The 27953-nt window shown below is 34.3% G+C and overlaps 1 protein-coding gene across 1 annotated transcript; it reads right to left on the reverse strand.

Annotated features, from left to right (window-relative positions):
* Positions 1-109: 109 nt before the first annotated feature.
* Positions 110-27881, reverse strand: LOC114147560 (polycystic kidney disease protein 1-like 2). The gene is made up of 33 exons (XM_028022041.1): positions 27877-27881; positions 25199-25446; positions 24838-25077; positions 24575-24717; positions 23783-23965; positions 22812-22949; positions 21375-21518; positions 21025-21149; positions 20245-20365; positions 19954-20085; positions 18236-18349; positions 17698-17812; positions 17427-17617; positions 17107-17337; positions 16773-16874; positions 15466-15644; positions 14513-14659; positions 13625-13824; positions 13288-13532; positions 12165-12351; positions 11757-11970; positions 10396-10639; positions 10150-10246; positions 9933-10067; positions 9652-9837; positions 8821-9151; positions 8166-8299; positions 7933-8060; positions 6054-6214; positions 5728-5938; positions 4171-4272; positions 3845-3976; positions 110-783 (listed from the first exon to the last, which is right to left on the reverse strand). Exons 1-33 carry the CDS (start codon positions 27879-27881, stop codon positions 589-591), a joined length of 5460 nt encoding a protein of 1819 aa, XP_027877842.1. The 3' UTR covers positions 110-588.
* Positions 27882-27953: the final 72 nt, after the last annotated feature.

A 27953-nucleotide genomic window follows, 5' to 3' on the forward strand; every position in this document is an offset into this window, starting at 1 on the left:
GTTACTGCAAACAATGCCATTTTTAAATAACATAATTTGGCTCATTTAAACAGTTGTTTAGATGTTGTATAAAAAGTGTGAGAAAAATGCAACAAAACTTCACCCAATGTATGACCTCCTGCATTTTTATTAAAGTCAGCAAGTATCATCATTGCTATGAAAATAAAGAAACTAGCAAATAAATCTGTTGGGAAATATTCTGAAGTAGATGAAAAACTAACAAAGAAAGGTCATTCAGACCCTACAAAAAGCAGCTGCTATACTGATCATCAAAGAACGTGAAAGAAAGGAGTGAGATGCTTTTAAAAATTCATTCAGACTTCAGTACTAGTAGTATTCTGAATAACTTATTCAAGCTTTATTGAACAACTTTTATCTCAGTATATTCAGTTTTTCCTGCTTCATGCTATAAGCCCATAGGATCATATTAAACTATGCACAACTGCAAAGGAAGCAGAACAAGCAGCAGAGTAAAGAGAAATGTATATCTAATCTACAGAGTAAAGTTTCGATTCATTCTTTAATGTAACAAGTAAAAACAAAAGAGGAAATTACTGCATAAAATCTTGACATACATCTCCTGTTCATTTAGTTGTCAGACTTTTGGTAAATGTTGTCTTCAACTGAGGCGTTAGTAAGAATATTCCTGTTCTTATTAAGGGTCAAGTTGCTGCTGCCCTCTCCGTCAGGCTCCATGGGGTCTTTTTCACTTTTATATCTGAAACCAAACAGGTTGCAGAGTTTGTTCAGCAGGAGGTCAACAATCTCTTCTTCTTCAGAGGGCTGGGCCAGAAGAAAGAAAATCAAAATCACTTTTTAAAAAACAACAAAAACACGGACACAGGCATAAGCCATCACACTTTGTTTGGACCAACAACTTTGATTTTTACTCTTTGGTTTTCAGACACTGGGAATGCTAAAACTGCTGTTTACATTTTGTAGTAAACATTTTTACTACATTTTGTAGTAAAAATTGTTTCTTTCAATTGAAACAATGCTGTCGATAAAACGGCATTATTAAAAGGTTGTCGGAAGATACTCTTATTATAAGTGTTACACACGAGCCTAAGAAAAAGCTGTGATAAAAAATGTTTTATGAACTTATCAGTTACCATTTGAATTTATGATTTGAACACAATATTGACCTTGACTTTGCATTGTGCAAATGCTTTTAATATAGTTTTTGGTCCTGCTTTTCACAACAAAATTCAGCAATACTGAGCACTGGGACTTAATATCAGAGCATGTTATGGGATAGTTTCGGAGACCTTACATACTCAAGTTTGATTCACATCTGCAATAATGAGAGATGAGATGAAATTATACTAAATGGAAGAAAGAAAGGAAAAAGCTGCATAACACACAAAGCATGATCCAAGCCTTTGATTTCAACAAAATGTTTGGGGTTTTTGTTAATAATTATGATTGTTTTTTGTGATCTCCGATATTGGGAACAGGTAATGTTTTCAGACAACAAAGACTGTCTAGACAGCTGCAATTATACCGGAAAACAACATTACAGAACATTACATTCAACAGATTGCCTCATAAAAATAAATAATGCTATTTCTGGCTCAAAAACCTTCAATGAAAACATTTAGTTAGTAAAATTATTCAGCGTTTCAGAAAATCTAACCAACATAGTGACAGTTTTCACAAATATGTCAAACATAATTCATATTAAAGTTCAATACTGCAGCCTTAATATAATGAGAGAGCTTTTTAGTTCCTAATACTGCCTCTGCAAACTAAGGCTTTAGAGGATAATGCAGATGAGCAAATGCCAAGATGATCCTATCAGCTAAACGAGTTCAGAATAATCAGATTAACTAGAAATGATGGCAGGTATTAACTGAAGAAGTCTGAACGTTGACAATGAATCCAAATGTTTTTCAACAAAATGTTAGTCTGATGGTATGCACTGTTATTTGAGTGAGTTATAAAAGATTTATTTGTCATGTTAAAATAAGGTTGGAAAGCTTTTTCAGTTACATTTTTCTTTAAATCACATAAATCTGGTATTTTAAGAGAAGTGTGTAGAATTTTGTGATCCAGTATTTTTACCGTTAAGATTAATTTTTGGTTCAAATCGATCCGCATCAGCCACCATCTGAAGACGCAGCAGTTTTCTCTTGTTCTCCAGATAATGCAGGTCAGCTTGTGAACCAGAGTGCTTGTTGCTAATTTCACTGTTAGGTTTGGCAGCAATCAGACTTTAAACTGGCTGTTTCTCCAAAGTAGTGTTTATTGACTTTTCTGTTCTCCCGTATGTATTACTAATTAAACGTGTTATAAAAGATAAATGTAGTGACAACAGAATGCATTTTATTGGTCCTCCCACTGGCTTGATTTGTACAAAAGTTATTCCTTTATCCACTATTGTTTTTCTTTTCTTTACTTCTACTCGTTAAAAACTGTCAGAAACTGTTATTTCATCTTCAACTATTCCACATCACAGCATATTTTGGAAATATTAGAGTTTCTGCTAGCAGCTTAAAATGATTATTTCCCTAAACTCTTATGTTGTTTTGACAATTATTAATATAAAAAAATGAGACACTTAATTTAATTAAATTATATGTTTTTGCTTAAAAATATTTTTCTCTCCAGTAAGTAAACTATCTGGAAAAAATATATTTTCACATGGAAACATAAAAATGCTTTATGGTCAGACTTCTCCATTAAGGTAGCATAATATTGAAAATAATCTCTAAGGATTTAACAGAAAAACTTTCTGAATCCATAATCAGTGACCTTTTTAAAAGTTATGACTTTTTTCATAACTAACCCATTTCTATTCACAACCATCTGGAACTTTTTTGACCCCTATTAAAAGTCTTTATTTTCAGAACAATGGTAGCAATCATAATAGAAAATTATTATTTATGACTAGTTATTACAATTCTTTAAGCTTTATGATTTCCAACAAAGAAACTAAGCCTTTTTTATTAGAAAAAGGCAAGGAAAGGTTAACGAACAACAGAAAATCAAAGAGTCATTTCTTTACAGATCAATTGTTCGGTTCAGCAGAACAAACTGGCTGGTGAAAAAATGAAATTTCAGCTTTTTACTTTGGCCAACTTTAAAGGGCAGAATGAGGAGGTGAAATGTTAACCAGCATTTGCTTTGTGAACCGTGAACATGCATTCTTAAAATTAATTCAAGTTTTAAGTAGAGTCCCGTGTTTTCCCAGGTTGATGACTAAGATTCTAGTTGCTGTCTCAGGCAGATGCTGTTGAGTTATAACATAACGAGCATCTGTCAGGATGGCCCACCTTTTACCTTCAAAACAACTCTAATGAGTTTGAAAGAACATTTTGGATGCGTCAAGGGTTGTCTAGTGTCTAGAAACAGGTTCTCTGTGGCTTGATTTTCAAAGGTAAAACCATATTTTTATTCATCAGGTTTAGAGCTTGGCTCAGTTTTGTATTTTGAGCTTTTCCATGCACAGTTTTCAGATTTTGATGCACTTTCTCACTGATCTGCGGTTGTTGGACAGTTTCTATTGTAAAGGTAATGCGAAGACTATGACAGACTTTTAAAGAAGTTTGAATTAGAAGTGTTTAAGATGATAAAGCATAGCTACTTATCGTGCATGCAGTCATAATCAGAGATGCTGCATCCAGAAATCAACTGGTGATTGAAACAGGGCAAATTTTCAATGATCAGTGATTGGCTGATTAATAACGCAGAAATCATATTTTTTCTTCTCAGTTAGAGAATTCACCAATATTGTACTTAAATTTTGTTTAATAAGAATTTATTTGTACGATGCTTAAACTCAGATATCCCAAAATTAGATAAAAACAGTTAACCAAGTAAAGAATTTTAAAATTAGTCTTACCTTGTGATACATTTGCTCCAAGTTTAGTGATACAAGAATCACTGAAATGAAGAGATTTAGAGTAACAAACGTCATGAAGACAATACAGGAACCAAACAGCAATCCGCCAAGTGCTGGGTGACTGTCCAAAACCTGGGAAATGATTCAGCTGAGTAAAAAATCTGAGTAAACATTGTTTTTTAATTTAGAAAAATGCAGTTCAATGGATGAAACAGTGTGCACAGTTAACTGTAAAACATCATACTGAAGAATGCATTAAATGCAGTTAATGATTCTGAAAAATCTAAATGAGTCAAAAATATAAAATATTAAATCACACCGTTTACCTCGTCATAGTTAAAGATGCCTATCTGCAGACTGATGATGGTCAGAAGAGAAGCTAAAAAAGTTTTGTAAGATGAAATGTTCCAGCCATAAATCACGTTGCTCTGGAAAGATGACAAGATGTGACAATTGACACATGAAACTCTGAAATAATTTATGACAAATTAAAGTAATAAAATTGATCATTTAAAAGTAATTTACTAAAACAACAATGTTTTTCTTCAATCACATTAAGCACAAAGAAAGAATAACTTACAAATAAAAGTATAAGTTGGAAAAATTCAATGTTTTGTGTCCAGACAATAAAACAGAAATAATTAAAGGTGCTTGAATTTTTAATTGAATTTTTACACATTTTTACTTTATTTCATTGGCCAGACTTCATTCAAACTGAATTAACGGGGTATGGTCGTCAGGATCTCCAAGATTATTTGAATGCCATTGACTCAGATGAGTTTTGGAAAATTTCCTTTCAGTGTGAAGGCCATCGTGACTCTTGAACTTGTAGCTTTTTCCTACTGCTTTCTTGGCTATTATGTGCCAGATGCATCACATCTACAGTAGGAAATTCTCTCACATTCTTTGAATTTTCGCCATAAATGTTTGTGGTTCCTGCACTGCAACCATCAGTTTGAGTCTAAAGAGGAAATATCAATATTTTCATCAACTTATTCAGGATGAGACAATGCAGGTGAGGGAGGTTTCTGTACAGATTTTGCATGACTATTTGCGCTATTTTATGAAATAATTGTAATCAGAAGCAGTGCTCTGTTTACATATCTTAGGAAGTTCAATCAAAAGGAATCATGCACACAAAATCCTAAATGTGTGTTTTGTATTTAAGTTGATCCAACAACAGCTCTGAAGCTTAAAGTTGTTTTTAATGAGCCCGGATGTCAGATTTGAGAAATATTATAAACCTCTACCTGCATGCTTCCCTCTCTTCCTCTGTTCTCATTGCTCAATGTAATGCCTGATAAACTCGACTTATTTTGCTCTAAGATATGCACAACTTTGAGTTGCACATATCCACATTGTGCAAAACGTATACCGATCTCTATGGGCAAGGGGCCCAAGTATGTTATTGGTATGTTTACCCAGGATTTTTATCTGCTGTTGTCACAATTTTGAACCACTAAAACCTCCATACAGAAAATTTGTGCAAGTTTAAAGCAGTGAGATGACTTTGTTCTATCACATTATGCTCTTGATACAATCCAAAATACTTTTTCATGTAATAATGCAGTCTAAGTCAAGCGAGAAAGGTAAGAGTGAAATTAGCATATTTGTTCAATTACAATTATCTCCTGCAATGTGCAAATTGCATATCAAAACTTTCTAAAAGAAACTTGTATAAATAAAAAACTTCAATTTAAATTGTTTTATCTCTAATGTTTATTTGGATGGGGAAAGGTTTGGAGAAGAAGCCGATTTTTTTTTAAATTTCACTTACAACACTATAATTATATCTTTAATTATCATTTCAAAAAAATCCATGCTAGTGTATCTAATTAGCCAGAAGGGATGTTTGCAAGATGAAAGTTTTGCAAGGTACTCACTGCAACTGAGTACGCCACCAGCGTGATCACGATGATGAGCAGAAAACTGGAGATGTCATTCCAGGCTCGATTCAGTGCAGCTGTGACCAGGTTCATCTTGGGGTTCAGTCTGAGAAGGTGCCACAGTTTGACAGTGGACAGAAGAACCAAGAAAGCAACCAAATACTGAAGAACTGAATCAGCTGCAGCAGTTTCTTGAAAACTGGCAAATCTACAAGGGCAGAAACAAAGTTTCACTGAGTTTAACATTTTAGTTTTTAGACACTGCTTTTCAAGCTCTATGTAGTTAGATAACACTATAAGATTGAGTTGGATGTTGCTCTCACTGGTCTTTGTGGTTTTGGTAGAATTTCACATCACGGTTTCCAAGCAGAGTCCTTTGGATAAAAACTGCAGTGGCACTCCAGCTCAGCAGGATGATGCTCAGCTCCAGAAGGTTCCATTTGCTCTTGAAATAAAGCCAGCGATGCTGCTTCAATAATTTGACCTGTAATAAAAAAAATAAAATAAAATAACAAATGACTGGAGCAGATGATTTAGGTGATTTACCAAACAAAAGGCTTAAGAAATCTTTTTAACATTCAAATCTGTGATTACAATAAAGACAGAATGATTTATTGCTAATTTAATGCTTGTAATTAAATTTTAAGTTGGTATAAACTGAATGTTCTTGAAACTAAATAAGAAAAATGGGTTTAATCCAGTAGTATGGATTAGAAAGCTCCACTCAGACCAGATGTAAAATTAAGAATTTGCATTAAATTGAACTGTACCTAAGTGTTTTTCAAAGAACGCCTTTCAAAAACAGTCTTTTTTATAGCAGTGTGTATTCTGTCCAATTGCTTGTGTTTGTCTATGATAAAAAATGCAATAAAATGCATAAATGCATAAAAATTCATGACAAATATAAAAAGTTCCAAGGGTCATGAATGCCTTTGCAAAGTGATTTATATGTGAACAGATACATTTTCCCTTTCAGACATTTTCTCTGTCCAAATATCTTTTTCTCAGTTTTTCAGCCCAGGACAACATAAAGGTCTTAAGGGACTGCAAATGAAGCAGAACAGCTTGTCTAACAGGAGTTAAATTACCATTAGTAGTGGAAAAGGAGGTGAAAGAACATCATTAAGTTATATGTAACATAATTATAGATGATAGAAGATTGTTGCTATTAAAGCCAGAAAAAAAAACTGCCATAAGTGCATGACTTTTTCTTATGTGACAATAGGTGCTGTATACCTAAGTACTGGATTTTCAGAAAAAAGAAGTTAAAATTCATGATAGTAGAGTTACAGAATTAAGAAATATCTTGTTAGACTGATCTAGTAAAACACATAAGAGGCATGTTCTGCACTGGTGCTATTAGCAAAACAGACAGAAATCAAAAATCCCAGGTGGCACAAAATGTCTACTGGCAATTCAGATTAAAAGGAGGTTTTGTAGCTGTCTGCTGGAAAATTAGGTTTGTGGACCAGAGAGTATTAAAACAATTGAAAAAAAAACAAAAACATGCCTCAGGCAAATCCACCACATTTTGTCTTTACAAACCTGAACAGATCCAAGTACATTTGCTCAGTGAGGAGATAAATAGGTTTATAACTGACTTCTCATTTTATAAATATGAATTTTTTAAAAAATAAATGTAGCTCAATCACTTTTTAAAATGAATATTTTTTCACTTGATCAGAGTTTGGAGAGACTTTTAATGAGTAATCCATGACTTCCTGTCTCCTCGGGGTATGAAGGCACCTATCATTAAACTGGAATCTCATTGCAAAGTTAATTCATTTGAGTAAATCAGTTAAAATCATTTAAACTCAGGGAAACTCACATACAAATATTATTACACAAACTGTGATGTACATTTCAAACATCTATCTCTGTAATTTTTTTCAGCCTGACGCTAATGAAAAATCAATTGTCTATTAGACAGTAATTGACAGTCTCCCTATAGAGGATAAGCCATGAAAGATTTGCTAAAGAAATTAACATAAAGTTGAGTAGATAGAAATAAATTTAAGGTTTTTAGGTGTTAAAAACAATGGAAGGCGCTGAAATTTAACTGCAGATCCCAGAAAAAACTCCCAACACAATTGTACTAGAGATACATAAACTTTTAAATCTTCTTTGTTTCTGCAGTAATTTTATTTAGCTCAGTAGACACTGCCAGGATTTACGAAGCATTAAAGTGAATAAAGTGTTTACCTGCTTGAACATGTAGTAGAGAATGAAAAGCAAATAAATGATCTCAGAAGCCATAACAAAGAAGTAAAGCCCCCCTGTTGATGTGTAAAGACCAATAGCCTGCAGGTCACTGTAGAACTGAAATGCTCCTGCAAAGTTAAAGACGTGATTTACTAACACAGAAAAAGAAGCAATAAGTCTGCATTTTCCAGAGGATTATGCTGCAGATCTTTAGAAGAGCACTCCTTCCTTACCTACGGCTAAGGTCTCCATCAAGAGCGTGGCGATACAGAAGAGGTTCACATTTGCATTGTAAACCGTGAACTCGACAAAGACTGCCCTCGTGTACTTATCAAGCCATTTATTATGGAAAAGGTACTCAAGTGTGCTGTAGATAAAGAGCATAATATTTAAAGAGCTGTCAGTTTAAATGTCTTAATTCTGTTTTTATTTCAACTGTAACAATTATGTTTAAAAGCAAAGTTTTATGCTATGAAGAGGTTGAAGGTCACTGAAAACAAAGAATTTACTTTTTCTCACAAATCTGACTTTTCTCTAAAGTCTGAGAAAAAAGGCAGATTTCTGACTTTAGTCATTATGACAATCTAATAATTCAGATTTTTTCCCCTCATAATCCTGACTTTTTCTCTCAAGAAGCTGACTTTTTTCTCTAAAGTCAGAATTCTGACCTTAGTCATTCTGACTTTTATATATATATATATATATATATATATATATATATATATATATATATATATATATACATAATTCAGACTTTTTCTTTCAGAATTCTGAGGTTAAAGTCAGAAGTCTTTGTTTTAGTGGCCCTAATCCTCCTCCATAATACTCTGTCAACATGTGATTTAAAAATATTTATTTTATTTTATATATATATACACACACACACACCTGCTGGCATTTTGAATATCTGGTCCGAGCTCAGCTACAAATCCTCCTCCTCTGTAGAGCACCAGTTGTCCCCAGACTGGCAGACTTCTGAGCTCAGCTTCAGTCTGGTACTTCCATGGAGAAGAGGCACTTTCCGAAATATTATTCTTGACAGAGTGATTCCAGCCGGCTTCGTAGGAACCCGTGTCTTCTATCTCCCATGAATAGAGGGCATGACAGTCTGGCACTAATCCAAGCATGAAACTTGCAATCTGACATGAGTTCTGCTGAACTCTTAATTGGCGAACACGAGCATTCCCCACCAGCTTGGAGTTTCCATCTGTGATAAATCCTACAGGAAAATATTTTAGACTTTTACTAGTACTGGAAAGAAAAAGTCACAACATTATTGCATTTATTGTATTTCTTTTTTACATTTCTAATAGTTGCAAAATCTTGTCTATTCTTTCTTCCTACCTTCACACTGAATATAAATTAAAACCCTCCACATTTTTCACCAAATATCCTGTAAATGATAATATGGAACCAAATGGGCTGACTTTCACAAATCCAATTAATGTAATAAATGGCAATAAGGTAAAGCTTAATAAACACAATCTGTTTGCTAGTTTGGGATTATATTTATTTTTCCAAACTAGAGGCAGACATCTGTTTTACTGGGCAACATTAAGGCTGTAAACAACGTTAATGAGTGCTAACTTTTTGTACATAAGGCAATATCAAAGTTGTTTTGATAGAAATTCAGCTTTTAGACTTGAGTTCACCTTCAGCTGTTTTCAACAGAAGCAACTAGTGTGTGGGCACATTTTAATGTTTTGGAAGGAATCCTACCTGGATATTCTCCAAAAAGGTTTTGGAGTAGAGTGGTGTTAGCCCAGGTAAAAACATCCTGAAGAGTCATGCTGTCTGGGACACTGTTAGTGAAGCTATTTCTAATGTGCTGTTTCAACAAAAAAGCATTGGGATCTCTCTGGCCGTAGGCCACCAGCAGTAACATCCATATGAACCCCATGTAAACTGCAACACAGTTTAGAAAAGCTCAACACACCTCACAACACACAGTTAACTCTGAAATCAACTAAATTACCACAATAATTTAATTTTATACCCACTCAAAATCTCACTGAGCAAAGCAAAGGCCTTCTGTTCCATAATCTTGTTCCTTTTCATTCTCTCGATGTCTGCAGGAGGAGGTGGCTCATAAAGACGATAATCCCAATGTCTTGTTTGTTTATCATTTTTATCACCTGTTTAAAATGGTGAATGTTTGAATGTTTGTTGTCATTTGTTGTAAGTTAAAAGTGTGTTTTTGGAGGATCACGACATTACCAGACTTTCTTCCACTTCTTTCAAACACCACATTTTGAAAATCTTCTTCATCTACTCGCTTTATTACCAGTGCAAAGAAAACTGCAAGACATATCACCTGTGGCACATTGAATACATACATACAAATTTCAAGGCAATATCAGATCCATGAATTGTTTCCACGCATTATTTATGAGCAGGTTTTGAAACCAGAGCACCATAAATCTAATTGTTATGCTTTAAGCCAACAGAAATACTAAATCTTACCTTCAGTGGCTGAATAAAGAGAAGACTCTGAAAGAAGGAGACGATCATGGATACCAACCAGCTGATGGAGCGCTCTTTCCCAAATTTCAGTCCATAAAGCATTGTGAAAAATCCAGAAACAAAACTGGTTCCAATCACCAGCAACCAGCCGACAAAGATAAACCACCAGGGTAGAAAGCCCCGACGCTGTGGCTTCTTTTTCAGAACACCATCATCATTTGAAGTGTCATGCTCAGGAACAAACCTGGAATTGGAGAGTTAAAGAAAAAATTTTCCATTATTAGTCACAACAAAATGATAGTTTTGCTTATAGTAGTATACTACAGTGCTGCAGCATTGACAATAATAACTTAGAGATATTAGAGCTTTTCTTATTTCGTAGCTCATATCTCTTACTTGATATATGACAGAGGTAAGAAACTTATTTATTTCATAAACAGTTATACCAGTTCACATACATAGTTCTTGCACCGCTATAAAAGAGGCAAATATTTTCATAAATGTAATTTGTGTACTTTTATGAAAGGTCTTTGTTTCTGTTTATGTAGCCTACAAGATAGCATTAGCCTCTGACACTTTAAGGAATCTAGAAAATCTAGCAACTGTTTTCTGTATTTGTGTTATTGAGGATATTATATTCAGAACTCTGGGGCTGAAAGAATAGAAATATTGGCACTCATGAATTCAAATGGTATTAAGACGGAACTAAAGCTCCATTAGAAAAGGTAAATATTGGCAATTTGTTGGTTAAGAATAGACCAAGCCAATGCTTTTGTTATGATGTGTTGTTTTAAAGTGGACCCAAATGCAGCAGGCCGAGATGTAGAGTAGATCTTGTAGACTTAATGAAAAAACTAACAAAAACTTACAAAAATCACAGGGAACCAAGGGAGCCAGAGCAGAACAAAAACCATAAATCCAAGGAAAAGGACGGCAGGGTACTGACAGGAATAACAACAGGATTTAACAGGAGAAAATAACAAAGAATGTGAGGACCAGAAGTTTAAGTAGTGGAAGAGTCAGTGTGGAACAATGGACCGGTTCTGATTTGCTAACTGATTGCTGGTGTGAAGGGAAAAGAGAGAGAGAGAAAAAAATAATCTAACTTAAAATTTCACAAGGAATAAAACTAAGAGCAGACTAAGAGTTAAACTTGACAAGAGTGATCAGATGAAAAATAACTGAACTAAAAGAGAAAACAAACATGGATGAAGGAAAATAAGAAATCAATACAGGGAAAGAACAGAAACAAAAAGTCCAAATAACACATACTGTATATGACAGCTCTAGTTCAGCCACCAACTCTCAAGAAGCATTTTTAAAAGCTCAAAATAAAGCTGTAAGTTTAATTTTTTTTTTACTTCTCATGTTTAGGCTCATCTAGGTCCAAATGGCTGGAGGTGAAGAGCTGATCTTCAAGGTAGCTCTTCATCCCCTGGACCTGCTTTAGGGCCTTATTGAAGCTGTGAGGGCTGGGGAAGCTGGAGGTGTCCATCAAGCTCAGCTCCTTTTCAAGGTTACACATTTGTCTGTACAGATGCTGGGTTTTGTTGCTCTTCTTCTCAATCCCCTCGGCTGTTAGCACAGGACACAAACACATTGCAATCATAACTACTAAGATGTATTATTTTGGTAAATTGGTAAGTAAAAACTTTAAAAGTCTGATTTTGTTTATTTAGGGACAGATACACCTACAGCTAGCGTTTCTGAGCATCTCTACTGCTTCTGACCTGAATAACAATACCACTGTCGCAGGAGAAAGGACCCACCTGATAGTTGACACTGTGTTGTTGTCTGGGTGTCATTGCTGCTTTTGGTATTCTGTTTTAGAAATTCTTCCACTTCGGCGAGGACAGCATTAATGTCAGTTTCTTTCCCAGAACCAAACTCAGTCTTGATGGATGGAATGTTGCGTTTGGCTGTCTCAGACAGGGACTGAAGAATTCTTGCAATATCCTAATTGTTCAAATACAAGATATTGTTCTATGTACATTAAAAACACATAATGCAATGTAATCAGTATTCTAGCCATTACTTTCAACTCTTAAAATCAATGCTTCAAAATGTTAATTTAAAAAATTACCACTAATTTAACCTTTATGTGTTTTATTCACATTTTGAATGCTAGGGTGTACTTCTGAAGTGGAAAACACAGGATGAATGGTTTGCTTATTTCTGTACATGTAAAAATCTAGAAAATATTGATTGTATTTGCATTCAGCCCTCTTAACTGTATTTGCCTAAATAAAATGAGCAAATGTGAAGGGGAGGAACTACATAGTAAATAAAGGTAAAAAATAACTGGAATTGCCCTGTTTGTAATATATTTTCCAAAAACAAATCTAGCAGTTGTATGAAAGCCTTGGAGTTTCTTAGAAAACAAGCAACACATCCAGTAGATTTATCAGTGATAAAGTTGTGAAGCAAAGTTAGATGATGTGGACTAGCAGTGCTTGTTAAATGATGGTGTCATTTGTTGTTCAGTTCCTTTCAAATGAAAAATAGTTTACAAATCCCAGAGAGAAATGAAATGTTGGTGCAACTCATATTATACGAGTATGAAATTTTTGAAGCTACTTGAATGATATAAATAAAACCTTTTATTTCTCTGTGGTATAAATAAAGTATTTTTTAAATGAACACAATCAGATTTGCATTAAAAGGTTATTATACAAATACAAATTTTAGGATTTCTACATGTCATACATGTGAAAACCATGTATTGTTTTTCCTTAGTATGTGCTTTAATTTGTTCTTGGTTTATCACATAAAATCAAAGTGAAATACACAGAGGCTTGTGGTTTGTAACAAGACAAAATGGCTAAAAAAAAAGCAATGTTCAAGGTCTGTGATGGATTTTCTTTGCTGTTCACAAAGGCACAAAGCACTTACTTTTATGATGGTGTCTAAAGTGCAGCTCCCTGTGCTGCTGGTGGTAGTTCCCGGTTTCAGAGAAGTTGTCTGTACGCTGCTTTTTTGCTGGCGGCGACTTGCTTTCTTTGTTTTTCTTTGACAACAAGACGACTCCCGAGGGCGAATGTTTCTGAAGACGCTGACTATGAGGATATTTATTGGAAACATGATGAGGGAACTCTGAACCCCAACCATGAACTGCTGCCAGGTGAACTCAAAGTGACCTGAAAACATAGCTCCTATGAGATGAGTTTGTCTCATAAGGTTTTCTTTTGTTTCTTGAGGTATTGTGAAGTGTAAATAAAATTAGATGTACCCAAATCCATGACCTGATCGGAGGGGTCTGTTGGGATCCCATAAAACATGATGCTGGTCAGCATGGTGCAGAGTAGCAGGGAGAAACAGCAGGACACCCTCTGCACACAAGTAAAGTTGCTACTCGGTGGTCGACTGATCACAGAGAACCAAAGGTGTCCGTCACTGAAATCCTTTGCTGTCTTCATGAAGAACAAATTACTGGAAGATAAAAGCTTCAATGTTAGTTATAACCATTTTAAACAAAGATAAACTCCCAATTAGTGAAGGATTAGCATCGTTCTTTAATCTCTTTGTATTGAGGCACAACTTTTGATGGGATTTGCGGCTTTCTGACATGTAAGAATAAACAAAAAGCAGTAAATCTTTGAATCATCAGCTCAATTTTTAAGTCGGGATCCATTGCAAAGGAAAGAAAATATAAGTTATTTCTGTTCTTAAAAAAACAAACTTACCTGTTAACTGTAATTAGTTCACAGTTCAGCAATTAAAGTGACCAATTTAATTAAAGTAACTTAACAAGACTGTCTAGAAATTTTATATTATATTCATATTTCACTTTGCATCCATTTGCTAATTAGTTCTCCTATAACAGACTATTTTTTCCCAAAATGCAAACACCTTCATTAGCTAAGAAGTTGGCTTTAGTTGAAGACTTGCTGTTTTAAAAAGTCAAATTTCAAAAGCTTCGCTTTTCTTCCAATAAATTTGACGTTTCTTCAACTGAAATCTAAGCCTGCTATTGCATCTGATTTACATTTGATTTGACTTTTCATTGAAATTCAAATGAAAAAGCACAGCCTAGGATTCACATCTGCTATGCAGACTATAATGGTGTGCTTGTGTATATAATTGTGCATCTCATTGTACCGCTACATTTCTGCCTTACCTGAATTTCTTCAGATCCATCTCTGTCGAAACAGGAAAGAGTTTATCGAGGCAGCAATCACCCATGTCTATTGCAAGCCAGCAGTTGCATAAAAAATACCATTTCTGCTCTGTCTGTAAATCCTGCACAAGGACGTTGCCCACAAACCTGAAGGAAACAACAAACGATTTATCTCATGAAGTCAAATTTTTTTCAATTTGGAAATATATGTCAGGCCACAATGTGGTGTCACAACATTAGATTAATAAGTTAGAACATGTGGATTTTAGGAAGCCAACTGTGAGTCTTAATGAGTGTATTGTGTATTTTCCAGGCACACAGTTACTTGACTGTGCTATAAACCTATATACTGTATGCCTTCATTTGTTAAAATGCTGCATCAAACATGATTTAAAAGAAATATGACTTTGCAATAGGACTCATTGAAATTGGTGCCTCTATCTCTTTGTGAAATTTTGTCTTCAGTACATTATCACAATACCTTTCCATTCTGGTCAAAAACTCAAAAATACAAAGTTTAGATGTAACCATTGAGGATTTTCTTTTTAGTGGTTTGTTGTTCAACACTTTCAGCCTGCTAAAATTACTTTTTCACAAATGAAGTAAAATTTTCTGAATACTAATTGGAGCTTCTTCATGTTTGTGTTAAATGTAGATATTGCATTATCACTTTGTTTAACAATAGAGCATGCAATACAGTATATTATTCCATGCATTCTGGTTGGAATAAAGTTATATTATACAAATCATTTATATTTGGTACTAATAGCAGAAATTTTGAGATTTGAACTGAATGAATCTGCTTTATGTTGTAATAAAAAATTGTATTCATAGCTAAAACTGTTATCTCTGTTGTACATGTATATATGTATTATACAGTCACGACATTAAACAGAGTAATTCTTATTAGTTCAGCCTTTTTTTGTTTTTTAAATATTTTTGTGATTTCTCACCAAGCAGGATGGTTTCCAGAATTGTCGTGCCACAGTCTGATGCCCTGCAGCTCTCCCAAAGAGGACGGTGTAGTCAGCAGGAACAAATCCACAGCTCCACGCTCAAACACAGGTTTCTTTGGATCAGTCAGGTGATGAGGCTTACTGTTTCCGTCTGCACCCAGAAGAGTGACTACAACCTGAAACAAAATACTGCATCACAAGAATCCTGTGGTTCTTTATCTGTAAAAACATAAACTTTATTTCCACATAAAAACTTCTGATTTTGAGGACATTAATAAATAACTTATTTCTCTTATTATTGTGATATTTAGCAAGTAGAAATAATTTGACCTAAAGCAAAAGGCATTTGGTGAAAAAAAAAATCCATGTTTTTTATTCAGCCTATGTAAACTTCTAGTTTCAACTCTACATATTTGTGCATTGTTTACCTTGTTAATTAAATGTACTAAAATTAAGGATTTGGTTTTCAAATGTTATTTCAGTTGAAGATTTATTTATCTTTTTTAATTTACCAGAGAGTTAGAATTATACGCTCAGCAAATTCCTGTTTATTGCTTATTAACACTCTTCCAGCAGCGTAACCTCAATTTATATCAACATATTGCTGCACAAAATGAGCTCCCGACACAGAAACAAAAGTTTAGTCAATGTTTACCCTTTTTATTATTTCCACCAGTGTTTGATGCAGAATCTGGTCTGTTTAGCTTTGAAATGCTCTGGTGTGTTTCACAGATGGAGACAGATAAAATGAAAGTGATGCTGACAGACAGAATGTTGGCCGGATGTTTGGGAAGCCAAGGCTAAGCAGAGCTGGATCACGACTTGTTTACATGATTGCTTGTAGGCCATAAAGTGAGTTGGAGATCAAATAATTAGTTTTGGTTAAACTTTCTGCGCCTGTGAGTAGTTTAGTTGATAGAAAATGATCTGAGTTTTTGAAGGCACAGGCTTAAAGGATGAGGCATGTCCTTATTATTTCTGTTATTCAAATCCCCTGAAAATTACATTTTCCAGACTGAAAATCAAAAACATAGATGCTTTTTGAGCAGCAAGTTAACTGATGCTGCAGCATATATCTGCTGGTAAGTACTCATTAATGATTCTTAATGGAGTCCCTAACCTGCAACTCACAGGATTATTGGACTGTAGTTCTTTTGTTTGTTTTCATTTTGTGCATATTACTAAGACAAAACTCTTTAAGAGACATTCCACACAAGTTTCCAGATCATTTTTGAGACAATTTTTAAAAATTCGTGTTTGAGATCCATTTATCCTAAATAAATGCATATTAATATTTTCACTACCTGAGAGGAGGTGGAGGCTCCTATGCGATGTCCAGTGCAAACACACAACAGATAGCGATAATTATCCATGGGGTCGTTGTCCTCCAGCACTGTCCCCTTCACCTGCACGTGAGTAAAGTAATTAACTGATCATCCATCCATTCTTTCATTCATGTCAAACTGGGCTTGCTTGCTAATAAAGGTTTCTTTACCTATCAGTAAAATAGCAATCACATACATAGATAACTCTAAATTCGGTATATGAGCAGGAGAAAATTCAAAATGTCAGGATGCTCTAACTAGATTTTAGACAGAAATGTTTTCATAAAGTGGAGTTGGCGGAGAAAGACTTTACCTTGACTGTGTCTTTGATGTCTTTCCTTCGTGCCCACACAACCACGAGGAGGTAGGTCACAAAAAGAGCCCCAACAAAGCACACAACCACAGGGTTCTCAGCAAAGGTCGCAAAAAGCTCAGCAGTGCGTGAAGGGTCGACAAGATTTGGAGTTACAAAGAAAGAGCTGCCAAAAAATGTGAGGTGGTTGCACAAGCACTGGGTGACTAAATGTGTGGTCTTGACACCAACCTTGAAGAACAAACAAGCATCATTATCCCAAAAGAATGTAAGGAGCATGGTATTCACAAGATCTGCTTCTTAATAGGAAATAATTATACTTTGCATCCAGAATCCTTCCAGTCCAATAGAGTCTCATTCCAAAATTTGCATGAGGATGTAATGGGGGTGATAGATAATGTGGCATTGATAGATTTCACACCTGGACCAACAATAGGCCTCACCACAAGATAATGCAATCCAGTGTTTCCCTTTAAATTTGTGGGATTAAGAAGCCATGTGTATCTTTCTTCTGCGTCAGACACAAACATATGCTCAGGTAAATCATACAAATATCAGATGTGAAATATAACAAAAGAAAACTTTTATTACCTTGTGTAGTTCCCGGAAGAGGCATCTCTGTCATTGCTACATAATTTGTATCAGTAGGATAATTCATGTAACCAAGGAACAGTTTGAAGGGTAAAGGATCCACAGAAGGCACCATCTTTAAAACATAAAATCAATCTATTTGTATCAAAATTCTTTAGCCATATACCCAGCCACAGACAATTTTTTTTGTATGAGACTTTTATATGATAGACCAACAGAAGAGGCACATGTGGAAAAAGATTTAGATTTGTAAAACACTGTGGGCGGCTGAAAACTAACTCTGTATATCTTAGGAGAAAACTGTAGATAAAAGAGTAACAAGTGTGGCAGTGATCTGAATATTTACGACAAAAAACTACAATTGATATCAAATTATTTGAAATGTATATCATGAAAGATTTTTCAGTCAAATCACTCAGCCCTATTCTTTACTATGGTCAGGGTTAGAAAAGTATGTGAATGGTTATTTGCAGAGGTGAACTTTAAACCCACAATGAAATATCCATTGTACATTCAGTACATAAACATCTAAGTGCACCTTTAAAAGCAGAGTGGAGTCGGCTGAGGGAACATCTATGGCTGTTGTGCTGTAGTTCCCAAGATCCAAAACTGAGGTGTTCACTTGTTCTCCAGCGGGTCTTGGCAACAGGATCTATGGAACCAGCCAAAGGCAAAAAACAGATGAAAAGAATATAAATATTTTACTGCCAAATATCAAACTGTTCTTACTAGGTTCAGCATGCTCAGCTAAAATTATATGTAAAATTCATTCACCACATTAATTAGAGGTTATCAAGTGGCTACTTGATTAATTTCAAATGATTGTTTATGCACAAGTAGTTTAAACAGAGCAGATTATGTGCACTCCTGCAATGCGATCATAAATAACCATAATAGTTTGTTTCAGATATTGAAATGGCTCTGATTAGAATAACAAGCGGAGTAATATGTGCTCATCTGTTTTGGTTGGAATAAACTAAACAAGAAGAAAAATGTACGGCGTTTTCTTTTGACAGTTTTTCTATGAATAATTTGTGATCTCGTGACCCCTAAAACAGTACATCCTTGGACAGGTGTAAGAAACACATGCAACATAATTTGCACATCAAGACTCTCAGCAGACCCAGGGTTGCAAAGCAGGTAGAAGTAGGAGTCTATTTTTATGTTATGGACTAAAGTTGAAAATCAAAACTGCCTCTTGTCCAATTTAAACACAAAATTCATTTCATTCTGGCAAATAAAATTTGGTTCTGAGCTATATTACCCAAGTTTTCACATAGAGAATAATAATAAAAATACCTCTGGATAACTCTGAAATTACTGTGAAAAACTTACACCTTTGCCCCCAAAGGGTGGAAAAATGGTTTGCGTTTGCGTTGAAGGGAATTTTCTCTTTGAATTTGCTTTTCAGTGCATTTTTTAGTTGAAGATTGTGTGGCTGTGACTAAAATAGAAGCCCTACAACACAAATATTGCTCTTAAAACAGCACAAGGTTGTTTCAGGGTATCAGCTACAATAAGAAGGGCTGGTGTTGGGCTGCATTTATTCACATTTTCTATTACACTGATATGCTCTCATTGAACTATCTCATTCAAATAACAGGGAAAAAATAAAAAGTAACAATCCTAGCAATACTTTATTTGGTTTGGGGTTCAGAAATGTCAATTACAATTCATCAATTTCATAATAAAACATTTGCTTTGTTAACAATAAGTAATACAATATAACGTCCGGCAATACTTCATTACCACAAGGCAAAAATGTTCCATTTTTTATCCTTATGCTTAACAGGAATCACTTGTAAAACTTAATCTGATGTGCTTGGTTTGAGTGTTTCCACCGAAAGCTAGAAAGTTTTAGCTTTTAAGTCAGGGGGATGTAAAACCTATTTGAATCTAAAATGGGAATTTTCCTGGGGAGCACTTCAGAGAGAGTATAACACTTGCGAAGAGATTGAAAAATAAAAAAAACTTTTCCTTTAGAAGTGCCAAAAAGATGTAGCAAACATTATTATTTTGACATGAGAGCACAGTGCACTGCTCGTTGAAATGCTAAGTTGATGAAGCTGTTAACAAAAAGTATGTATGGAGTCAAATTAGGAGTAAGCAAGTTTGGATTTGATTTGTTTTATTTAAAATTAAATCAAATGTCTGAAGAGGATACTTGTCTCAAAAGTCCTCTCAGTGAGGTTTGTATTTTAAAATGTAATCACAGTTTCAAATAATTCCCCAATGCTGCACTGCTGCCACACTGACCTCAATATCTTCACTTAAGTTCTCCACAGGGATACCGGATCCATCTTGTTTTGTGAGGGACAGACCACCCATCAGTCCACTAATGTTTCCTTTCTCATTCCAAGAAAAGGGATTTTTATCTAAACTCAGCATCTGTTGTTGTATTGAGGGAGTAAATCAGGGTTAAATCTCATTTAAAGAAAGACACCTTAGAAAATTGAAGACCTCTTTGATCAAACACGCACAGCATCTGGAAGACACCTGCTATTGGCTACATTCTGATTTCACATGAAACAATTATTTTTGGCTTACCCGGACATCCACTGGTTCATCTGATGGAAACATGTCAGATGGGAGTTGTGGCAGTGAAAATGTGGGCTGAGAACTTAAATTAGCACTGATGGACCCTTTGTGTAAACTCTCATGTTTTACTCTGTAGGATAAGATCAGCAAACACATTAAATCTAGAGTCATGGTAAAATAAAATGACTTCATTTGATTAATGGGCTTGAAACATGAGGAGCGACAAAAGTTTGACATTTTTCATCATTCTTGTGTTGCATCACAAGCCGGTTTATGTATTTGAAGACTAAATTTCACATGACTGAATGTTGCCAAGTACATAGTCCCATTTTATAACACCTTTAAGTAACAAACTATATCAAACATTACTTAGAAATCTAACTGTGCAATTTGATGCCTTGAAATTGGCCTCTGTTTCTTTAAGAAGCTTTTGCGCTTTCCAGCTTCAGCACATCATCACACCAATGCTCCTCAATGATTCTTTGAAGCGTTGAAGTGAGGGGTAGTTTGTATGATGAGCTCCACAGTTTTGCAGTTCCACTAGGTGTTTGCTAATTCCTGCTGCCGCTAGTCTGGAGGAACTGAGTGATATATGGGGATAGAATCTCAGCTAGAGACTGCAGCTCCAAGACAGAGCTCTGGGTAAATAATCAAGGATTTCTCAAACATGTACTGTATAAATGAGTCAAGGCAACACTATAATAACATTACATAAATCTAAAAAAAAGTCAATTTTGCATAAAACCCCCCTTTAAAAAATGTATGTCTCAGAGTTAAAGTTAGACATACCGATTGACGAGCAAACTGATATGAGGTTTTTGTATTATAATTGGACCTTCATTAACCGTCATTGTTTTCAACAAAGTGCTCTGTATGATCCTCAGAGCAGCAAGCAGAGCATCAGAGATGTTTTTCTGTAAAAGATTAAACAACATGTTAGCTTACAAGGTTCACCAACACTGAGTAATACTGAAAAACATTGACCACTGAGACCAGACAGTATTTTCTAAACCGATTTTTCAGAAATGACCAACAATAGTAACTACTTTAATAATTAAAATGCATCCACAGAAGGGTTTATGAAATCTGCCAGGGAGATGTTAATCCCCACTGTGTGGGCTTTCAAGTTGATGACTCACATTGGAAGAATACTCCAAAATCACGCCCACTCCTTCCACAATGATGCTTGCAGCGTTGATAACATTTTCTTTGTCTTCAGCTGTGCTCACATTCATATCCAGGACAGATAAGCTGAGGTTGGCAAACAATGTGGCTGCATCAATCTGTAGAAAGATATCAACTCAGTGAACTGCAATCAGAGTTGGACATCCAAAGCTTTTTCTGATAAAATTTAATTGATTGTGTTGTTCATTTTTATAATTAGTAGCAGTAAAGCCTATTTTATCTGGATTTTTGTGTATCATAAGGATAATAAGTAATTTAATCTAAACTATTAAAGTTAAATTAGAATTATAAGTCGTTTCTGTACATAACAGTGCAAACTATTCCAGCTATCACACCTACACTTAAATAAAAACAGCCCAGACATTTTTAACACTTTGTTACATCACCTCTATTTGCAGTAACGTAATGAAAGAGGATGGTTGACAGAGGAGAAACTCATTATGCTAGATATTATGGTAGGTGATGAAACACACCTAACTGTTTAAGTTTAGATTTTAAAATGGTATTACTTTATTTTTGAAATATTTGCAGCAGTGTCTGACAGATTGGCAAATTTGTTTCTGTTGTTTTTAATATCTGCAAGAATGTAAAGCAGGAAAACTCAGTATTTCTGGGACAGCTTGTTCTTATATCACTCTCTGAGCGTTTTAAAATAAAAAACATAAACCATCCAGACCAGACAATATGGTGTGCCTTAATTTTACTCAAAGTACTAACAAGAAACATGTAAAATTTATAATATTTATGTTTTTTAGCTTAATTTATTGAAAAGAAGGAAATTAAGTAAGTAATATTTTCCCCTTATTTGCTTTTCTAAAACTTTTCTTTAATGGCTTTAAATAAACAATTATTAGAACAGTAAGATCCATGTCTGAAAGCTGCATCTCAATTAGCTCTCCAGAACTGGACTTGGTGACTTCTGGTTTAGTGTTTTCAAACAGATCAACATACAGTACATGCCTAAATATGAAGCAGCAGGGCAGCAGCTTAACATTTACATTCCTTCAAATCCACTTTCTAACCTCAAATCCTCCAGATGTTATTTGTAATTCATTGAAAACAACCACAATTTAAACCACAAATCACTCTGCCAACATGTGAGGAATAACTCTAACATATTTCATGTCCCTCAGTTTGACCTGCACAACCTTTGAAGACCTCACACTAATCTGCAGGATTTAACTTTTTATGTTTTGTCTAATGAAAATCTTACTGATGGTCATGGCCAAAGCTACCATTTGCCAGGCAGGGGACTCCAAACTAATCCTGCCACCTTAAAAAATTAAAGACTGGACAGAAAACCTGTGCTGTGCATGAAGAGTAGATTTGTATCAATAGTTCTTATAATTGTGGTTCAAATTATTCTCTGAAACAGTAAAATGCTTAATTACCTGTGCAGACAAGCTGAGTTCATCGTCTTTCTGAATGAGAGAAGTAAGTCCTCTGGCTACCACCTGAGTTTCTTCTGGAGTTTGTGTTGGAGATTTGTTCACTATGCCAATCATCAAGTCCAACATCTTCTGTCTGAGCTTTAAAACCCAGAATTTATGTATTTAGAAAATAAAAATGGTATTACATGAGATAAACACACAGTTACAGCTATGCACACATATTTGGGAGAAGCGCTAAAAAAGCAAGACTTGTTTATTGAGTTAATTTATATGGTGGCAATTGACAACAAATGTCTTACAAAACATTTTTGAACACTTCCTGTTCAAACTTCCTAGTTAACAAGTTTAATGAAGATGCAGATTTATTTTCCCAGCAGTTCTTGGCACCTGCCCACACTCCCTAAAGTATCATTAACTGCTTTAACGGCCATGGTATCAGTGTGCTTGATTGTTCAATAGACTGGCCTGAACAACAGAGAATCAATAAACTCTAGGAAAAAATTAAGAGATACAAGAGTCAACAATGCATATGTAACAATTCACGTTTCACTTTTCAAAACTGAGATAATCAATTAAATACATTTCCATATATTATTTTGTTGAAATACACCCCTCCTGTAAAGAAATTGGGGCGTAAATTATTCAAAGCTTCTGATAAAAAAACAAAAAAACCCACAAAAACAGTTTCACCATGATTGCTACTTAATGTGTTTCTAAAACTCTGAGAGTAAAATTCAGTATGATTGGCTTTATCACCACTGTAAACAGAATTATGGGTTATTACCCGCTCAGTTGGACTTTATTGAAAGACATAAATGTATTTTGATGCCCCAAAATATTCCTGCACACCAGAGAAAATCAGAGAAATATCAACCTTCATATTTCTCTGTTTTCATGATGAGGGTTAATTTGGACATTAGAAAAATGTCAACATAAATCTGCCTAACACAAATCCCTTACAGAGAGTTTACCTTTTGTCGATTTTTCTTTTTTGATTCGTCAGTCTTGCTGTTTAGTTTTTCAGCCACCAAGTTAAAAAGTTCTCCAATAGAAGCAGCTGATAGTAGACCTTCACTTTCCAGCTTATCCACAGCATTCAGTACCGCTGAGCTCAGACCGTCCACTGAGCTCGAGTTTGTTGTAGCATCCAAAACCTGTAAATAATGAATTAACTCAATGAGGTCAAACGTAAGGCGGTTAGGGGGGGTCAAAATTAAATAAATAACTACACCATAAAATACATATTAAAACTACCCTTTTAAATAATTAATTTAAGTAATAAAATGTCCTTTTAAAGACAATTTTTACTTAAACATTTAATTATTTCACTCTGTATTTTTTCATTTCATGGCTCCTGATGTATTTAATGATATTTAGTTATTTAATGGTAAAATGTATTACTTAATGAAGCATTTAATAATTTTACGATACATTTAATATATTTTATAGTATATTTATTTATATAAATAAATCTATATAAATAAATAGACTTATTTAAATAAATTGATCATAAATAAATATCTAATTCATTTAAACAGTTAAATGTTTATCTATATATATATAAATAGATATGGAATAGAAGATATTTATATATTTAAACAATTTAATCTTTATTTTATATTTAGAATTTAATTTAATTTATATTTAAATAAATAAACACTTATTTAAATAAACTAATACATTGAATTATTATTATTTTTTATTTTAAAAAGTACATTTCATTAAGCTTTCTTTTCACCACCTGCATTCTGCCTTTAACAAACCTGTGTGGTTAAAGTGGTGCTAACTTCATAGCTTCTGTTCTTTGCAGTCGCTGTTATGAGGAGTTTGTTCTCAGCTCTGCTATCTCCGACAGGAAGGTATAGAATCCTGACTACTCCGTTTTTACTGCACAACAGATGCTTTTCTGATAAAATTAGAAAAAAATAAAATAGAAACTGGTGATGGTTGATATAAATTAAAACAAAATGTGCAATTAAGTTAAAGATAGATGATACAACATCAGTCAAAGCCAGCAATTACTTACCCTCTGTCTTAAAACAGTACTGACAATTCAAACAGAGCTGGGCACTAGTGCACGTTATGCTGTAAGGATCAAGTATAGTTCCAGTTGATGGTGATATAATGCATGAGAGGCTTTTAGAAATCTCAGTGGTTGGTCTTGAAGTTGATGCCCTGTGAGAAGTAAGAGCAACTGTAGTGGTAGGTGTGGTAGCTGTTACAGCTGAAGATGTTGCTGCTGAAGGAGTTGCTGCTGAATGAGTTGCTGTTGAATGAGTTGCTGCTGAATGAGTTGCTGGTGAAGTTGTTGCTGTTGATTGAGTTGCTGGTGAAGGTGTTGCTGCTGAATGAGTTGCTGTTGAATGAGTTGCTGCTGAATGAGTTACTGTTGAATGAGTTGCTGGTGAAGTTGTTGCTGTTGAATGAGTTGCTGGTGAAGGTGTTGCTGCTGAATGAGTTGCTGTTGAATGAGTTGCTGCTGAATGAGTTACTGTTGAATGAGTTGCTGCTGAATGAGTTGCTGTTGAATGAGTTGCTGCTGAATGAGTTACTGTTGAATGAGTTGCTGCTGAATGAGTTGCTGGTGAAGGTGTTGCAGTTGGTGTTGCTGCAGGGCTCCAGGTTGTCATAGCATCTGTTGTTTCTGGGTCACTGCTTGGATCAGGAAGATCTGTAGATGGTTCTACCCATATGATATAGGTTTTGTATAATAGTTCCTTATCCACTTTGGAAAGAAGAAAAATTCACAATTAAAACCAGTTTCTTTTACTACTCTTTTATATGTGCCCTTACCCTGACTGGTACCATTGAACAATGACATAATTTTGATCCTTTTTGCAAATTATGGTTTTAACTGGGATGCAAACTACCAGATTTCAGTTGAGTTTCTGCATCCAAGCTTGTATCCATCTCCTTTTAATACACAGTCTAAATTGGAATTACAGAAATTGAAAGTATTCATTCTGTATTATTAAATCTGCTTTGATTATAAACATGATGGCATCACCACCATACCTAACAGTGGGTGATTTTCTTCTTGGGTTTGAAAGCCAAACAGCCTTCTTTTAAATATGTATTCACTCTCAAAAGTTTAGCAAACATTTTTGATGATTCAGCATGACCAGAAACTGTTTACAGGACAAAAACTAAAGAGTAAAAATAAATGCACACCTGAATAAGTGAACACAACAGTGACATTCTTGTGCCTTTTTGATGCTTTCTTAATATAATTTTTGTCAATGACATATTCTGTTGCATTCTCCTTTTTTTCAACAAGAGGAATTTGATTTGCATCATTGTAGCAGTCCCTTGTATTTTTCTGTGAAGAAATGAATATTGTCATTTGTCAGTGGATATTATTTTTTTAACTGCTCACAAATTTGTAACAACTCATGCACAATTTATGAGACTTACTGGCCACTTTTGGTAGACGTTTGTCTCCTCAATGAACCATGTATAATTTAAACAAGAACTGCACTCCATTTTAACTTTTGTGTCTTTGGATTGCGACGCTGGGCTACAATTATCAATGCAAGTGAAGCTGTGATATGAAAAAAACAGAATAATTAACATGGATGTTCTTAACCTTAAGCTCCTATATATTTTTGTATGTCATGTAGGAAAATATATAAAAATAAATTAATTTAAAAAACTTGACTAAAAAGTCATTAGAATACTTACCTAAAAACAAAATGATTTGTTTTTACTGTTTTCTATATAATCCCTCCATCTCCTTGTTACAATAACCAGATAATGACTCAAAAGAAGAATAGAAAAAAAAAATCTAATTTGTAATTTGTTGCTCCGTGTATTATACTTGTGTTCACACAGATGATAAATGTTTTTCCCAAATTCATAGCTGCTGAGTCTGGTGGAGGAAGAATTTTGAAATTATTCCTCCGGCTGCTGCAGAAATAGCAAAATGGATCTGTTTCTAGTACAGAATCGGGTTGGAAGGATTTCAATGAGGGGAAATCAACTGCTTTTGTTCTCATTTATGAAAACAAATGCTGTAAGTTTCTTTTTGGGAGCAGGTGATAAAAAAGATATCAGTGGTGGAAAAACACAAGCAAAAATGCATACATTTTTAAAAAATAAGTCTTAAAAATTTAGGATATTAAAATAAATTCATAATTTGCTGATTAGGATCCAATTATCTGAGAAATCTAAGACACGAAAAAGTCTTGCTTGGCGTAAGCCCCTAATGATTTGGGATATTAATAATGCCAATGATCACTGAGGTAACAAAAAAAATATTCACTGAAAGTTCTTAGATAAAGCAATATTTCAATAAAAAGAGCAGAAATAAGAAAAAGTCATTCAGATATTTCTCTATTATTCCTGAACTTATTTTTTGCATTGTACCAAACCTTTTTAATCTGTGTAAGAGATTTATTTTGCAAATTAAAAATTTCATTGTTTAACTTAAAACATATTTTTGTTTACCTCAACAAAGTTGTTGTTTTTGGCCACTGGCTTAATTTTGGGGAGTTTGCAAATGAATTAATGTCTATGATGATATTCTATTCACTGTGCAATAAGTAATCCAATCTGTTGTTTATTTTAGATCTATCTAAATATGTTCATATACGAATGTCATAAACAAAACTTATTAAAATACTTTTACAGCTAATAAACATTGATTTTTTTTTCTTGGTTTCAGTACCTCACTCGATCCGATTTGTCTAAAGCTGGGTTGAGGGTGATGCAAATGGATTTCTCTCTCCTATCTTTATGTTTCACCTCAACCTTCAATGTGTATTTATAAAAATTTAAAGGATCTGGCAGACAATTTCCTGGAATGATTTGTCTGGAATCTTTGGATTCTGGTTCACATTTACAGTTATCACCTGTAAAAAAAAGTTGTATCATTAGCACCCCACATAGACTTAACCCACAAATTGTTCACAACCTGGTCAGATTTATGCTAATTAAACAAAAGATTGTTCAACAAATGTATTCATGTAATAATTCCATAAGCCAAAAAGAGTGCAGCTAAATATTTCATATAATGTAAGTATTTGTACAAACAAATCTATATAAAACTGCAAAACAAACATCTTACTGCATGTCCACGAAACAGTTGTCTGTGAGTTTGTCAAACTAGAATTGCTTGACGAAAGTGTAATTGTTGCAGTTATC

Source organism: Xiphophorus couchianus, chromosome 7 (assembly GCF_001444195.1).
Source record: "Xiphophorus couchianus chromosome 7, X_couchianus-1.0, whole genome shotgun sequence".
Taxonomy (NCBI): domain Eukaryota; kingdom Metazoa; phylum Chordata; class Actinopteri; order Cyprinodontiformes; family Poeciliidae; genus Xiphophorus; species Xiphophorus couchianus.

Coding starts and splice junctions, on each gene's coding strand:
- LOC114147560 (XM_028022041.1), bottom strand. Junction 20,366..21,024: donor ATCAGTTTGCTCGTCAATCG/GTATGTCTAACT, acceptor CTTATCCTACAG/AGTAAAACATGAGAGTTTAC. Junction 17,338..17,426: donor GGAAGGATTCTGGATGCAAA/GTATAATTATTT, acceptor TTGTTCTTCAAG/GTTGGTGTCAAGACCACACA.